The following is a 15,535-nucleotide window of genomic DNA, read 5'->3' on the forward strand; positions in this document are numbered from 1 at the left end:
CTATCTACCCAAAAATGAACCAATATTTTTAATGAATCTGTTATATTGCAGAAGATGCTAAATATGCAACAGTATAAAGTATGCTTCTGCCTATTAGCTGCTTATTTAAGAGGTGTTCTTGACTAAGTATTTTTATAGACACTTCCACTAAAAGCACTGCAAATAATTTTTCTGTAGAGTCCATTTGTGTAACTGCTATTTATTTTAAGCACTGGATGATTGGTATTCATAATGGAAACTTCAATAGCAAATGTTTCCAAGCCAAACTAGAGTGATTCCCCCTTTAGTCAATACAGTCTTCATCTACATCAGTCAACAGCACAGTACAATTGATGCAAATACGTAGACTTGGTAGAGTTGGTGTGGAGGACCTGACATCCACATCACACACGTTCTGGATGTTCTGCTTCAGATCAAATCAAGCTTATTAGCAGGCATTAGATACAGTAACATATTAGGTGGGATCCCAGGACACCTCTAGTTACATTTCATTAAGAAAAAAAAAAAAGCAGCTCCTGTTCTCCAACATTGTACACCCCACTCTGCAATTATGATGGAAGAGAAGTGGAGACATCAAGGAAATTCACCTCAAAATATTGCTCCTCATATAATATAAAATGTTTGGGCTCTTTAAGCTGAGGATATTTTTTACTTTGTATGAGTTAAAAAAAAAGAGCTATCTTTGCATCTTAATTATATGACCAACACCTTTTTATCAATGCATGTAACAGTGCACCACACAACACATGAACAAAGAAACAATGTCATCTTAAGTAAATATAAATCTGAAATGAAGGTAAGTCTTGTATTTCTTTTCAAAATATATTGATCTGTGGAAATCTTCTTCAATAAAATACAGTTTAGACCAACAGATAAATGTCATCCCTCCCAACTACAAGCTTGTGCAGAAGAATTACAAATCAATACATGCTTCATGTATTTTCACCCTGAACATGCTTTAAGGGGACTGAAGTGCTGGTGGCTCCTCCTGGAAAGAGGAAATTTCGCATCTGGGGTTTTGTCTGCAGCCAGCAGCTGGAGCAGGCAGAATGTCCTGCACAGGAGAAGTCGCCACCACGGCCAACACTCAGACTATTGGCTCCTCAGAGACATTATTTTACAAGCATTTCTGCAACAGAAAGAGTAGTACAGCTCTGGATTTACTACAGCTAATCGTATTTCTCCTCTGCAAAATTAGTATTTTGCCCTGTATAGACACTGTATATAGGATGGCAATAAACTGGACTAAATATATGACAGTGCCATTACACAGCAAAACTCAAACCCCACAACTACCAAAGCAAGGGAAACGATTGTATTTGATGTGCATATCTAAAGATATATGAGGCCATAAACCTAAAGGCTAGATATTGCAGTTTAGTAAGATTAGAAAGCTGTCTTCAAATTTCAAGAGCGAAATACAGCTTCTGCTTTTCCTGTTATTTTTTGCACTACCATTTCTGTAAACATGATATTGAATTTACTCTCTGGTATGCCTTCATGAGTAAAGTATCTTGCGAAATATCTACAAACACTTCAAATGCCCCTTTGAAGGGAGGTAGTCCTAACAGCTTTCAGCTGGTTTCAGAAGATACTTTTTCTCACAGCACACAAAAACTGTTAAAAAAAAAATAATCCGTTTACTCTGATTTGCCAAAAAGAAAGTAATTATTGCTAAAGAGCTGACACACTTTATTAGGAATTTTATAAAGACTGTTTGCTTTTCTCAGAAACATGTATGAGAAATGACTAGATGTCTGCTCTTGCTGGAAGTGCACTCAGAAGAACTATTTAAAATAGAAGTTATAAATTATCAGTCGATAACATGCATAATACCTGAGGCTGTAAAAATTCTTTCATCTGAAAATAACATCTATTACAAAGTCATTCATTTCTTAAGAAAAGGATTGTGAGGCAACATCTTGAGCTATAAATATTAAAATATGAAGACAGAAGCTTATTTATGCAAGCTGGAGTTGGAAGTTTTTGCTAGACCATTCATTAGAAAGAAAATGGGGCTAGGCATAATTTGCAGAATGATTGGGTTCAAGGCTGAAGAAATTTAGGAAAGAACTGTAGTATGCATTTGAGAGAAACGACAGTACCACTTGTCTGAAGAAACTGCCAGTGTGCTCAACACTAACTACTTACATTTGAAAGGCTTTTTTATTTTTATTCAGCCTCACGTATTTATGAGCTATTCTGATCTTACTCTTCATCACTGCCATCCAATATTTCTCCTAATTAACATTACTTTGAAGTCTCTGACCTTTAGGCAGACATTCAATTCTGAATTAAAATATAATTTTCTTTGTAACATGAATACACTTCTTATGCTACCCCCATACTCTTCTTGTTACAGAATAAATACATAATAAATGTAAGGAAAAGACTAAATTGAACTTGATAAAATAATGAAAAATAAGAAGAAAATAAACAGATCAGCCTGCTTTTCCTTTCCAATAAAATAAGAACAAAGTGACAGTAGGGAAAAAAATAAAGGCAATACTTAAAATTTATAAACAGAATTCCTTTGTGGACAGTGTGTAATTTATCTGCAGCTCATACTGCCATGAAACTTCATCACTGTCATATAAGTATGTCCAGCAATCACATGGTTTGTATTGAGCAGGACCACAACCATCTTTTGAGGGTGAAAGAGGCCCATGAATTGCAGAGCATAGAGAATATTTTTCTTGTGAATATATCACAGCTCTTTTTCTAAACTTTTGTTTCCAGTCACTGCAGTTACATGAATCTCTGGTGTGATGACAGTAGCACTTCCCATTTATCTCATCATCATTGCTTCTCCCAGTGAAGTTATTCCTTAGTCTAAACGACCAGCGAGTCTTGACCACATTTGCTTTATGTTACTGCATAACTTTTTCTGCAGTCAAATAGTAGGAACTTAGTTAAAGTAAGTTAAATAACTTACTTTTACGTAGAGCTGCTGAAACTCCTCAAGGTTCAGTCTACCACTTGGACAGTCCTTTAGAAATCCTTTGTACCACTGTTTTAGCTCGTGTTCATTGAACTCCGTGCTCTTCACCAGATCCTCCATCACCTCGGGGGCCAGCTTGCTGTTTTGTTTCCCCATTTTGCCTTGAAAATAAATGAATATAATTAGCCAAATGTGGCCATTAAACTGGAATTGACATAAAGATTGAACTTCACACTCGTACTCACTGCTGCTTTCAGTCAAACTTCCCAGATCTGTTAGTGAACATGAACCTTAGTCATACTTGAATACTAGAGGTTGAAAATATTGAAAAGGCAATATTCTTCTTTCATTTAGGAATCTCAAGGCCTGGAGACAGACTAATTATTTGCCTTAAAATTAGGTAACATACAGCATTTTTTTACACTAAGATTGAAAAAGATTACTTAATTTTTTTCTTTGAATTTACCAAAAAAAATCAGAAATTCAGGGATGTACACAGAATTACTCTTTGTCTTGAAAATCTCTTCTGATATGACACCCACATTAGCACCTATTCCTCATAGGTCCAATGCTGTGGACAGAGAGGCTTGTAACATACAGCACGAGGTGTTCCACTGGGAGGAAGCAACGCAAGACTCCACACACTTGGTCTCAAAAAATGATGAAACTAAACTGGAAAAATAAATTTAATTCCTATATATTTGTACATATAAATGTATATATACACATATGTATACATAGATGTATATTTATATATTTAATGCATAGTTGATATGCACTAGATGGTTTACATTTCACACTGTTAACTCCGGAGATATTCAATGCATTAATCAAATACATTCGGTATACACACTTACAAATATTAAACATAAAACAGCCAGAAATACAAAATACGCATGTATGTATAGATAAATACAGCAATTTCAGTATTACTCATGTTGGTCCTCTGAGATACTTCCACGTTCTTTGACATTTCAAGAAAGACATCCTTTGACAGAACTTTAGAGAAATCCTCTTCTTTAATTTTTCCCATTCTGCTACAGTTTGCTTCATGACAGATGTCTTTCAGTTATTTTTTAGTCAGATGACAGACAACACTTAACTTGTCCTGTACAGAACTGCAAAGTGATGAATTTCTTTCCTGAGCCTAGCTTTCCATTTCCATTTTTATCTCCAGTTTAGCATCTATCTCTAATGACTGCACCACGCTGAATGCCTTGATTTCTAGTCCATATGACTACCCATTCCTGATATTAATCGATTGCTTTTGGCATATTCCCCTGTTTCGAAGGGGCAATTTCTTTCTCCTCAGAAGGACACACTTAGTTCTATTCCAACATATCGATCTATTTATATAATTTCCTTTATGGGAACCTTCCTTGAGCAGGTGCAAAGTTAATCACTTCTCCTTCATCTTTCTGAACTACAAGAACCTGCTGCAAGGGCTCACCCAGCTGTTAACTAAGGGCAGCACACCGCTTGCTCTAAACTTATTCTGAAGCTTTGCCAGTGTCCCATTCACATGTTTTGGTAAACTTAGAACAAATATGCAAGGGTTTAACTTTCCAGTTAATTGCCACAGGAATAGCTGTACACTCAGATATCCAAAAATCAGCAGTTTTGACCGAACAACTGGTTTGCAATTCACAGTATTTAGAACAATTGCCCCAGTCTTATCTCTGAAGTCCCCATCTTCTCATGTATGACATTGACTTAATTTGGAAAAATCTGAATTTAAATCCCATGGAGACTACAGTATACTAATACAGTTATTTCTCTAGCTCCAACTTAGATACCTTTACATGAAACAATGACTGGTTTATTTGTTTTAGTCTTTATGGAGCCTGTTTATTTCCTGGTTTTGTTTTTGTTTTTTTTTTTTTAATTTAAGCTCTGTTACCTTTGCAGTCATAACGTGCTTTGCCTAGGACCCAGAAGACCTCTAATGATTCTCAGCAATTATGGTAACTACCTTAGGTAGATTCATAAGACATCTTTTGGCTCTCTTAATTTAGCCAAGTGTTTTTTTACTTGACTTTTCATGTGGATTCTTATCCCCATTAATGTTTAACTCAACAACACCTATCAATGAAAAAAAGCATCTTCAATGAGCAAAAATCAGGTGGTTTTGACTGACAATTTTTCTGTAATAGCAACTTTTAAATCTTTGTTGTGTTAACTTTAAAGCCCTTGGAACTGGCACTACACAGGTGGAAGCAGACAGAACTGTGAATCTCAGCTCCATCTTCCAAAGTGACCTGTATTGTTTTCAATATTGTGAACATAAAACACTATAGAACATCTATAGAACATGGAGATTAAGCATGTAAGAATACATGAATAAACACACATATCCACATGTAACCTTCTCTATCATCAGATTCAGAGAAACAAGACACCAGCTTTCTGCTTCTGTGATACGGGTCCCTAATTTTGGTCAGCTGCTTGTCTGCCACAGGTAGTCCAGTAAGTCCCAAACACCTTCCATCCATATCTGATGTACTTCACCATAGAATATCCTATAGTAAATGAAAACCACGGCTGACATTTTGATAAACACTCTCAAACACTTATTTTTTCCACAGAATTAACCTAGTATTTGAGAAAGGTATCATTTGGGACTGCTGGGTTCGGTACTTTTATTTGCTGCTCCAGCACAGCATGGTGCATAATCTGCTGGGCTCTGTTTGAGACGTGCTGACCAAGCTTGCCACAATGCCTTCCTGGAATTAGAAGCATTCATTCTTTCTCCATGTTTTAAAGCTCTTTTCTTATGGAATTGAATTACAATCTGCAAGAAAGCTCAAGAGTCTCATATAATTATCAAATATAATCTCACACTTCTGGCTATGGGAGATCCACCTTGTTTGGGAATAAAAACTCAAATACACAGATTATCTAGTTAATCATATCCTAAGATCTTCTAGAGCTTCACTGAATCTCTTATTACTATTGAAAAAGTACAGTCACCCATTAGCATTGAGTATGCTACCACCAACACATTTAGTTTTCTAAATGAAAACTATTTTTAATTAACTTATAATCATGGTTTTGCAAACATGCATTTTCTTTGTGAAAATCAACGAATACGCATTAGGAAAAGACAGGAGAGAACAGCTGCACAATCACTAAGTTTTCAAGAAGAGGAAAGATCACTCTGCAAGCATTTCTTTCTTTAGTAAATTTTACCATTTTAAACTATAAATTTGCTTCCAATTTCCATACTTCCAACGATGTAATGTGACAATTGAAACACTGCTATTCATCTTCCGTTGTGTTTTCTGGCAAAAATCATGAAAGGGAAAAGGAAAAAAAAAGCATCATGCTTTGATTTCAAGCCATTGTGGGGGAGAGATTCAAAATAAACAAGGAATCAGGTATTTGAGTGCCACATGGCATCAATAAAGGTGTCAATTCTGTTCCCAATGAGGTTACTCTGGCAGGAGAATGCTTATTAATACTAACAAGGACAACACAATCCAAAGTAGAGATCAAGAAAAACAGTAAAACTCTACTGTTGTGTAGCAAGTAGCAACAGCAATGAAGGTTGAGTTTAAAAACACGTCCCTTTCCTGAAATGCTCAAAGAGGCCATCAGCTGCCCAGAGAAAATGGCTTTTGAGAAATACTTAGTAGACTAGTACTCCAGTACTTCATTAAGTAACACCTTAATTGCTGCTTTTACAGGTCCATAGGAAGGTCAGATTTAAAAGATGGAAATTTATTAAACAGCCAATCCCCAACTTGAGGCAAGTGCAATATAAGGATGTACCTGCCTGCTCTTTGCCCTGCTGGACCTCAAGAGGCCCATGCCAGCCAGCCTGGGAAGCAGGAAAGGGCTTCAGCATCAGCTGGAACTTACTCTAAAATGGTTCACCAGCATGGGTTAGCAAATATTTTATATGATTTACTAGGGCCTTTAGAGGCAATGGGCATTAAGTCATCATGTAGAAAGAGGAAAACAGTTCTTCTAGTTTTAAGACCTGGTATCATTTGTTTAATAGCTTTCCTGCAATGCTATCATGTGTCCCACATGTGCTTGTCCTATTTCAAATGCTCTTCACTCTCCACTCAATCATCATCCAAACCTCCTGGCCAGCAAGGTTTTTTTCCCTGGAATATCTTACAGCAATTCCTGCACAGGTTTATCAGGTCTGCAGCTCCCACTTGGCTTGCCAGTACTAAGCTGCCAGTGTGAGCACAGTTCTACAAAACAAAATTTTATTAAAGATGTAAGGAAAAAAATGTGAGTTCAACAGCAAAATGTGACTTACGGAACCTTGTTTGCTGTTTAATGATTTCAAAAGATCTCCCAAACTGTTGCTAACACAGCTTCATTCGGACCGACTTCTTTCCCCTCCTGTTACCTTCCAGTCTCCTCAGCAAGTGCCCAGAGTTCAAAGGGACCAAGTGCAAACAAACAGAACTCTGGCTGCTCCTAAGGAAGAATAAACTGAGTGCTTCCAACGATCTTACGTTTGTGCTGAAAAAGGACCCAAATTACACTGAGAAGACAGGACCAACTATGTCCAGCCCTGTCCTTGAAAACCAGTTCTGTGTTGTTTTGCTTACTTCCCATAAATACAGTTATATAAAACCATTTCCTTTTCATGTTGCTTCAGGAAAAGTGCTGACAGGAGGTTGAGGGAGGTGATCCTTCCCCTCTGCTCTGCACTGGGGAGACACATCTCACCAGTTCACCAGGTCACTGGATCCACTGTTGGGCTCCCCCTACCAGACAGACATGGACTTACTGGAGAGAGTCCAGCAAACAGCCACAAAGGTGATAAGCATTGGTCATACAAAGGAAATCTGAGACAGCTAGGGCTGTTAAGCCTGGAGAAGAGAAGGCTCAGAGGGTCTTATCAATGTGTGTCTAAACACCCAATGAGGGGAACAAATATGGCAGAGCCAGCCTCCTCTCAGGGGTGCCCAGGGAGACAAGAGGCAGTGGGCACAAACTCGGGTTCAGGCAATTCTGTTTTAATGTAAGAAAATGCTTCTTTACTGTGCAGGTGATCAAACACTGGAAGAGGTTACCCAGAAAAGTTGTGGAGTCTCCATCCTCGAAGATACTCAAAACCCCACTGGACAGTTCTGTGCAATCATCTCTAGCTGACCCTGCTTGAGGAGGGGCTTGGACTTGGGCATCTTTAGAGGCCTCCTCCAGTCTTGGAGATTCTGTCATTCTGTGACACAGTTAGAGGGAAATGGGGCATACGTTTTTGGCATACGCAGTAGCTGCCTAATTTCACTAAATTCCCCCATGGATAGCTGAGAGAAAAAGTGCTCATCCAAAGGATCATTTAGAGAAGAGGTGCTGGTGACTGGTCACCTCCCTCCCCTCACTGATTCCAGGAGTGCCTTATATCCCTGGGCACAAGCACCTAACTGATTGGAACTACCCCAACTAATCCCCATGTACTTTGGCTGCTTTGACACCTGACCATGTTCACACTCTGGTTTCCAAGTAATTCTGCATGAGCTGAAGCAGTTGGTAGTCAACTAACACCTCTGCAGCCTCGTGAGTTCTGTGCATTTGATGAATTCCCTTGTATGGTGCATGTTTTTCTTGCTCTTCGCTGGCTTTGGGAAATGGGAATGAGTCGTGTGGACTATGCCAGAAGCAAATGACAACACTCACTTTGCCAGCTCAGCTGTGCTGGCAGGCACTCATTAGGTTGGAAGGAAAACTGTGGTTCACCCCCACCCCTCTGCCCACTCCGAGCTCACAAGCTCCCACAGGAACGTGCTGACTCCTGGGGACTACATGTGAAATCCAGGCATTGAGCAAGCAAGCATGGTGGGTGTCTTTGCAATCTTTGACACAATACAAATCTATAAACGGCACATCAAACACTGTATAGACTCCAACATACATACATACAGGTAACAAAACCCCAAACAATTAGTGCTGGGGAAAGCATATAATTTACAATAACAGAATCATTTTCATATGATTTTTAAGCAGGCTGTTTATCAAATTTCCAGCTGTGTGCTGATACTAACTCTAACTCCTGAAGATTCTCAGCATCGTTCCTTTCTCTTCAAGCTACTTCAGACACTGCCTTTTCTAACATCAGTATGAAGGATAGATAGAAGCAGGCTATCAAGCCACAAAGATGCCTCATTTCTTCAAATACACTTATTGTTTCACAGAAGAAGACGAAATTTGGAGCTGTAGCGTGTCTTTCACAGACAAAACAAACAACGACCTCATAGCCAAAGCCCCATGGAAATAAGTACCCAAGGAAATGTATGTGTGGAAAAGAAGAGGAATTTTCCCATCCCCATGGAGAGAGACTCTTCACCAGGGGTTGTAGTGAAAGGACAAGGAGTAACGGTTTTATATTGAAAGAAGGTAGAGATAAGGAAGAAATTTTTTGCAATAAGGTTGGTGAGGCACTGGAACAGGTTGCTCAGAGTGGTTGATGCTCCATCCCCGGAAGTGTTGAAGGCCGGGTTGGATGGGGCCCTGGGCAACCTGGTTTAGCGGAAGGTGTCCCTGCCCCTGACAGGTGGTTGGAACTAGATGATCTTTAAGGTCCCTTCCAACCCAGACTATTTTATGATTCTATTCTCCCTAGGCAATTTGTGAAGCACCTCTTCACATCAGTTGTCAACACAATTTCTAAGTCAGTTTGCATGAAGCAAGGATGATGCTGAGTCCTATACCTTGCATAGTAGAACCATACTAGAAAGCCCTTTTTTCTCCCCAAACATTCAAAAGATTAAGATATTTTAGAGAAGGTTCTGGTACTGTTGCATGATACCAGCTCTTATGATGCTGACACCATGTAAGTACCATACTATGATTAAACCTTTCGAAAAAGGGGCCAGTCGTGTTAGAAGGAACTAGTGGTGGCAGCAGTTGTTTTTTTCCTGTCACTGTCTCTCCTGTAAGCCAGATCTTCTTCAGTGATCAGGAGCCTTTACTTAATGACGTCATGGTGTACCAGGGTGAATTTACGCTGATACTTCTGGTCTGTGTTTGGCCCAAACAACTGTAAAAGTTCTGTTCTTTCCCTGCCAAGTTTTGAGAAAACAAGTACTGATAAATCGATACTTCGTCCTTGGAAAGAGAGCTTCTTGTATAAACTATATTAATTGGTGTTCTGTGATTGGTTCATCGTCTGCCAAGGACATTTGAAGGAGAAACCAAAGAAGAGGGGAGGAAGTCATGACCCCCAACTCAATTAGGGAAGATCCCCTAAGCATACTGCGCATGTGTACGGGGAATTCCAAAATTCTCACGCATGCACTGAAGGGATGCACTTGCACAATAGGTGGTGGGATGGAGGACCTCTGGCTGGGTGGTGATGGCCACACCTGCAGAGGTTGAGGTCATTCAATTAATTGTATAAAAAGCAGATAGCTCTTCTTTGGGAGGAACTAGCTTCACAACAAGGAAGGACAACGTTGCCTTTGGCGGGGACACCTGCCACTTTGTGAACTTACTGACTCTCCAAGGATGCAGCTTCTGCTATGGGTAATTACAGGCATGCTAGGTCGGTAAGATAACTTTATGGGCAACAGCTGGGTAACTGGGGAGGTCGTTCTGGGGGCTTATTTCTCTCCTCCTTCCTCCCTTTTGGGTTTTTTCGTTTGGTTGGCCACCTCTTGGTAATAAATATCAGTTTTGTTGAGCTTGCAACAGTGTCATGGTTTTCAAGATTCAGTATGGTACAAACCCCTCCCTAATACACATGGCATCTGTGGCTCTCCCGCAGATGGGTCTGACCCCCATGAGTCAAAAACTCCCTCAGTTGGCTTAGTCCCATCTTCCTACTCCTTTCTCAGAACCCCTGGATCTAAACACACAGCAGCTCCACATCTGCACTTTGCCTGCAAGAAAGAAGAGCTGCAACAACCTGTAGGAGTGGAAGATGAAAGAAATCCACCTCCAGGTGTTTGCTGTCAGGACAGAAAAGCCAGGCAAGGAACACCACCTCAGACATCGGCAGAGGCACCAAGGGCAGAGTACTTGACACTGTGACAGCCAAATGGGGCTGGACAATGCCAGGCACTGAGGACCCACTCTAGCTGACCCTGCTGAGCAGGGCTGACCACTGCACAGTCTTCAGAAGTCCCTGCCACCCTCCACAGTTCTGTGACTCAAGAGCTGCAGACATCCTTTCAGTAATAGTTGTGGGAGAAATTGATTATCAGGTATAGGTAGAGCTAAAAGACTTTTATGTTGCTGTATTGCGCATCAGTTACCTCAGGACCATGTTGTTCTCCCTACTTAGAAGCAAAACCAAGCCTGAAGGAACAGCTTTCTCCTTCAGACAATACCTGGAGCTCTCTTTTGAGTTTCTAACCAACTATGACTGAAAAATAAGAATTTACATGTGTGTGTACAAGGAAGAACCTCTTTACTGTGTGGGAGACCGAGCACTGGAACAGATTGCCCAGAGAGGTTGTGGAGTCTCCCTCACTGGAGATATTCAAGAATTGGGTGGATGCAATACCGTGCAACGAGCTCTAGGATGACTCCACTCAAGCAGAGAGGATGGACCAGATGACCCACTGTGGTCCCTTCCAACCTTATCCATCCTGTGATTCTGCGTTTGTGTAACACTGTACTGCTATATACTGAAATATATAGCAGACATGATTTACAGCTGGCAACATAAACTTCAAACTATGGGTGAAACAAATAGGCTAGATCCTGATTTATATTACACTACAGCAAAAACTGGAATAAATCCAGTGATTTCAGATTACTTTACTGGCTTTACCAAATATCAGATTCAGGTCCGTAATCTCTTCGTGCAAAAGAAATGGGGAAAAATATAGAGTAATTACATTAAGGAATGCAATTATCCAACCGAATTGAATAATAAATGGAGAAAAGAGGTTTAACCAAGAGAAGAGAGATATATGTTTAAATTTTATTTGAAATGAGATGGATATTCAATTAGATTCAAGCAATAAAAAAAAATTTGAAAGGGTAAAAGCTGTGCAGGAGGATGCTCTAACACAACAATGACTGGTATGTAGGGCTTTTTTTTCTTTGGGTGACTAGGAAACTAAAATTGCATTTATCTCATTAAAGGTGTGGATTTGCTTTCTGTTGAGTCTGGAATAAAGCAAAAGGGAGTTCTCTACATTTTCAATATGAAAATCAACAGCAATACCAGATTCACCAGTAGTTCCACTGTTGATGCACTCCTGTGAGTCACAGTAGGGCTCTATTCAAAGCCCAGTGCTGAAGCTGGCAGCTTAGGTAAAAACTAACCTGGTCTAAAGAACATGGCAGGGTCTTATTTCTGCCCCCGTTCCTCATTTGTATTGGGAAGTTGCTTACAAAAAGCTATAGCTAGCTCTTCTCCTTTGCAAGTGGACATGGATGGCAGGACACAGCGCAAAGCTAAGAATTACTTGAGTTGTTCAACAAGACACAAGTGCTCAGAAGAGCTTCCAGGCTCTATGACTTAGCTTTGTACTTGGAAAGACAGGGACAAAATCCCTCTTTTGCTTGTTCTTTCTCTCAGGCTCTTTCAGACCACAAGGAGGAGAGTGTCCCCATTTCTACAGAAAGTTTAGGCTCTGAATGATCAGTTGTCCTTAAGAAAATTTTTGCTTCCTCTTTACCTTTGTTATTTGGCTTTGATGCCTGCCATAACTCAAACTTGTTTGTTTGTGAGTTTATTGCCATGTCAACCTATTTTCCAATATTTCAGTAGAATTTAGTGATTTATATGTTCTACAAAATTTAGTGATTAATTTCTGGAGAGAACAATATGCTTGTTAATGCTGAGACAAACATGTTAAGTTCATCTGTTGCCATAGTTTCATTTTGCTACTGGCCCAGTGTCTATTGCTGGTGGTGCTCAGTGAGTAACAAGAAGGTGTGAATTTAGGAAGAAGACTCATTTTTCAGCAGTGGAATATGTATTTTCTTCACAGGTCTGTTGTCCTGAATTTTTTCCTCGTAAATAATAATCTTAAAATGCCTGCAGCACATTTACTGTACCTTTCCCTAATAATTCATATGCTGAATACCATTGCAATCACCTAATTATCCAGAATGCTCCAATATCAGAGCCTTGATTGCTGTGACAAGTTTGTTTTGTACCTTTTATGAAATATAAGAGTTTTTGATTGCTTTCTCTGAGGTTTTATTCTAGAATATGGTTTCCAATAAGCTTTCCCTCATGAGATGTGAAATCTGGAGCCTCCTGGACATCACTACTTCAGAGTGGCCACTGGAACAAGTTACATATCAGCACTGATAGTCACTTTCTAAGCCTTCCATTTCAAAAGAGTGGTTCATACAATTTTAGATATTTCAGAGATCTATCCACTATTCAGTACTCCACCTTTTCGGGGATAATTTTTGCAAACAACTCTTTTTTAGAAGAACACTGACAGGGCATGCATGCACATTTTAATTTCTCTGAGTAGGTTCCAGTCTTATTCTGGAACCATGGGACAACATTTGTGTAGATTGTAAACACCCATCTAGTTTTGATATGTCAAACTGTATCAACATTTCCTCTGTCTGAGATACAGAATTTTTGTCAATTTGTAGAGACTAGTGTGAATTAAAATTCTGCTTTTCTTTGAGTTAAAGATTATTGAAGGTTCATGCTTGGGGATAAGGTTTTTTAAACTTTAGCCATTGCCTTGACCTCATTTCCATATATGCACATTTTTTCCTTAGTTTTCATTTGTTTGTAGATATTCATTTATTTTGTCATAAAGTTATCAAAAAGTATTACGTGCTTTCTCTCCACTTGTATTACATTCTGATTTGCTATCAGTTTTCCATATTGTTAGTTTGAAATGTCACTGTACTCTGGTTTGATACGTGCAAAGCCAAACTCCTTAAGTTGGTATTGTCACTAAGAAGTACTTTCACTGTTCACCTTTCAGCCTCATTTTAATTTGAGTTTGAATCCATCAGATGCCTTTATAGGACTGCATCTCTGACTCATAAGTCATTGGGCTTTGCTTAATGGTACAAGATTCACTCTTCATTTATATCTATACTCCTCATCACTCTTTTGAGTGCACTCAATTAGTGCACTCTTTCTGCAAAGGTGCACTAATTGAATCAAATGTTTGATGCTTAAAAAGTCAGTTGTCTTTGGTCCCTCTGCAGTCAATGGAGATGGCCAGAAATTTCAGTGTGATTCACCCCATACAGAGAGAGATGTCTGAAAGCGGCAGGATGAATATATGCATGAGTATTTTAAGACAGAATGAATCACCAAGTGCCTCTTTCTTTCTGCTGCTTGTAGAGGCAGCCTTGTAAACTTAGATCTGAAACTGGATTTCTAAATGCTTAAAGTGACACAAGAAAAATCCTACCTTGCTTATTGACAGTGGATAACCTAATGCTGTTCCTGATCTCACTGAGAAACACATACATTTGCCAAAGTTGACTTTTATTCCTATACATCTCAATACTTATTCAGGTTTGATTAATGTCATGACAAGTGTAATATTCTGGTGTACCACATACAGGCAGTCCTTTCTAAAATACTATTTACTTCCATCAAAGACGTGGAAAAACTCTTTTCCACCCTTTTCCAGGCCTCCTCAAACCAAAATAGTTTTAAGTAGCTGAACTGCAGAGATCAAGCTGTTCAGGATTGTTTTTTTATGTCCATGTCATTCCCTGCTTTTTCTTCAGTATAGTTCTCAAGTCCTTGCCTCAAAGAGTAAGATAAATAATTCTTCTTATTATTAAATACAACATTCTATTGTAACGAATTTCACTCTGATCATGTAAATGCTAAATTACATTCTCCAACCCACCTCTAACATCCAACTCTCTCTTTACCCAACACAGTCCCTTTAGCAGCCCCATCCAATAATGCAAGACCCTGTCTCATTGCTCTGAATTCACAGGGAGAAGAAGGTATGGTGAGCACTGTATGGCCATCCTGCAGACTCTGCTGGAATTAACAGCAGCCAAGATCAGTGATTGGATTGTTTTCTCTCTGTTCCCAACTTACACAGCAGTGACAGGGTCTCTTTTTCATCTTGTTCATGCTCCTGTGTCCTGTAATGACAATTATATATCAGCATATGGGCTACAAATAGTGTTGTGATAACTGAAATAAATATAAGCTAACACATAAAGACACACTTTAAAGTTTTTGCTTCCATTCCATTTCTGCCTGAAAAGGAGCATCCCAGACTGGAGTTAGCTCGCTTTTGCACACCCATCTATGACTGCTGTCATTGAGCTGATTTCAACAGATTGTTTTGACCTATGGGCTAAAAAACTACATTACTAAAACCCACATGGCTGTATTATGGCAGATTTTAACAGAAGCAGTTAGCAGGAAAGGAGATTACAGCTTTTTATTTTACTAAAAACCTTTCAAAATCAAAATAAAGTGTTTACATCATTGTGGCTAGTGATCCATTGGCGCAATGCTCACCCCAAATTCATTATAAACAAATCGTCAGAACTATCCCTTGTGACTGCTTCAGATGGAGCATGATTAAATGCAGAGGAAAGACATTACTGAGAAGATGAATCATAATTCTGCAGAATGGAATCAATGGCTTTACACTTTTCAGTTGGACGTTGAGGGGTGATCAAAAATGTTACTCATACAAACAAGTGAGCAAA

General features: G+C 39.2%; 1 protein-coding gene across 3 annotated transcripts in view; it reads right to left on the minus strand.

Annotated features, from left to right (window-relative positions):
• Positions 1 to 15,535, minus strand: part of VSNL1 (visinin like 1) — a 91,800-nt gene that overhangs the window by 48,827 nt on the left and 27,438 nt on the right. For all 3 annotated transcript variants that reach the window (XM_017824813.1, XM_017824812.1, XM_017824814.1), the window contains exon 2: positions 2,936 to 3,102. In XM_017824813.1, the coding sequence (XP_017680302.1) occupies positions 2,936 to 3,097 (162 nt within the window). In that variant the 5' untranslated portion in view covers positions 3,098 to 3,102. The remainder of the gene's footprint in view (positions 1 to 2,935; positions 3,103 to 15,535) is intronic.

Source organism: Lepidothrix coronata, unplaced genomic scaffold (assembly GCF_001604755.1).
Source record: "Lepidothrix coronata isolate B3197 unplaced genomic scaffold, Lepidothrix_coronata-1.0 Scaffold113, whole genome shotgun sequence".
Taxonomy (NCBI): Eukaryota; Metazoa; Chordata; class Aves; order Passeriformes; family Pipridae; genus Lepidothrix; species Lepidothrix coronata.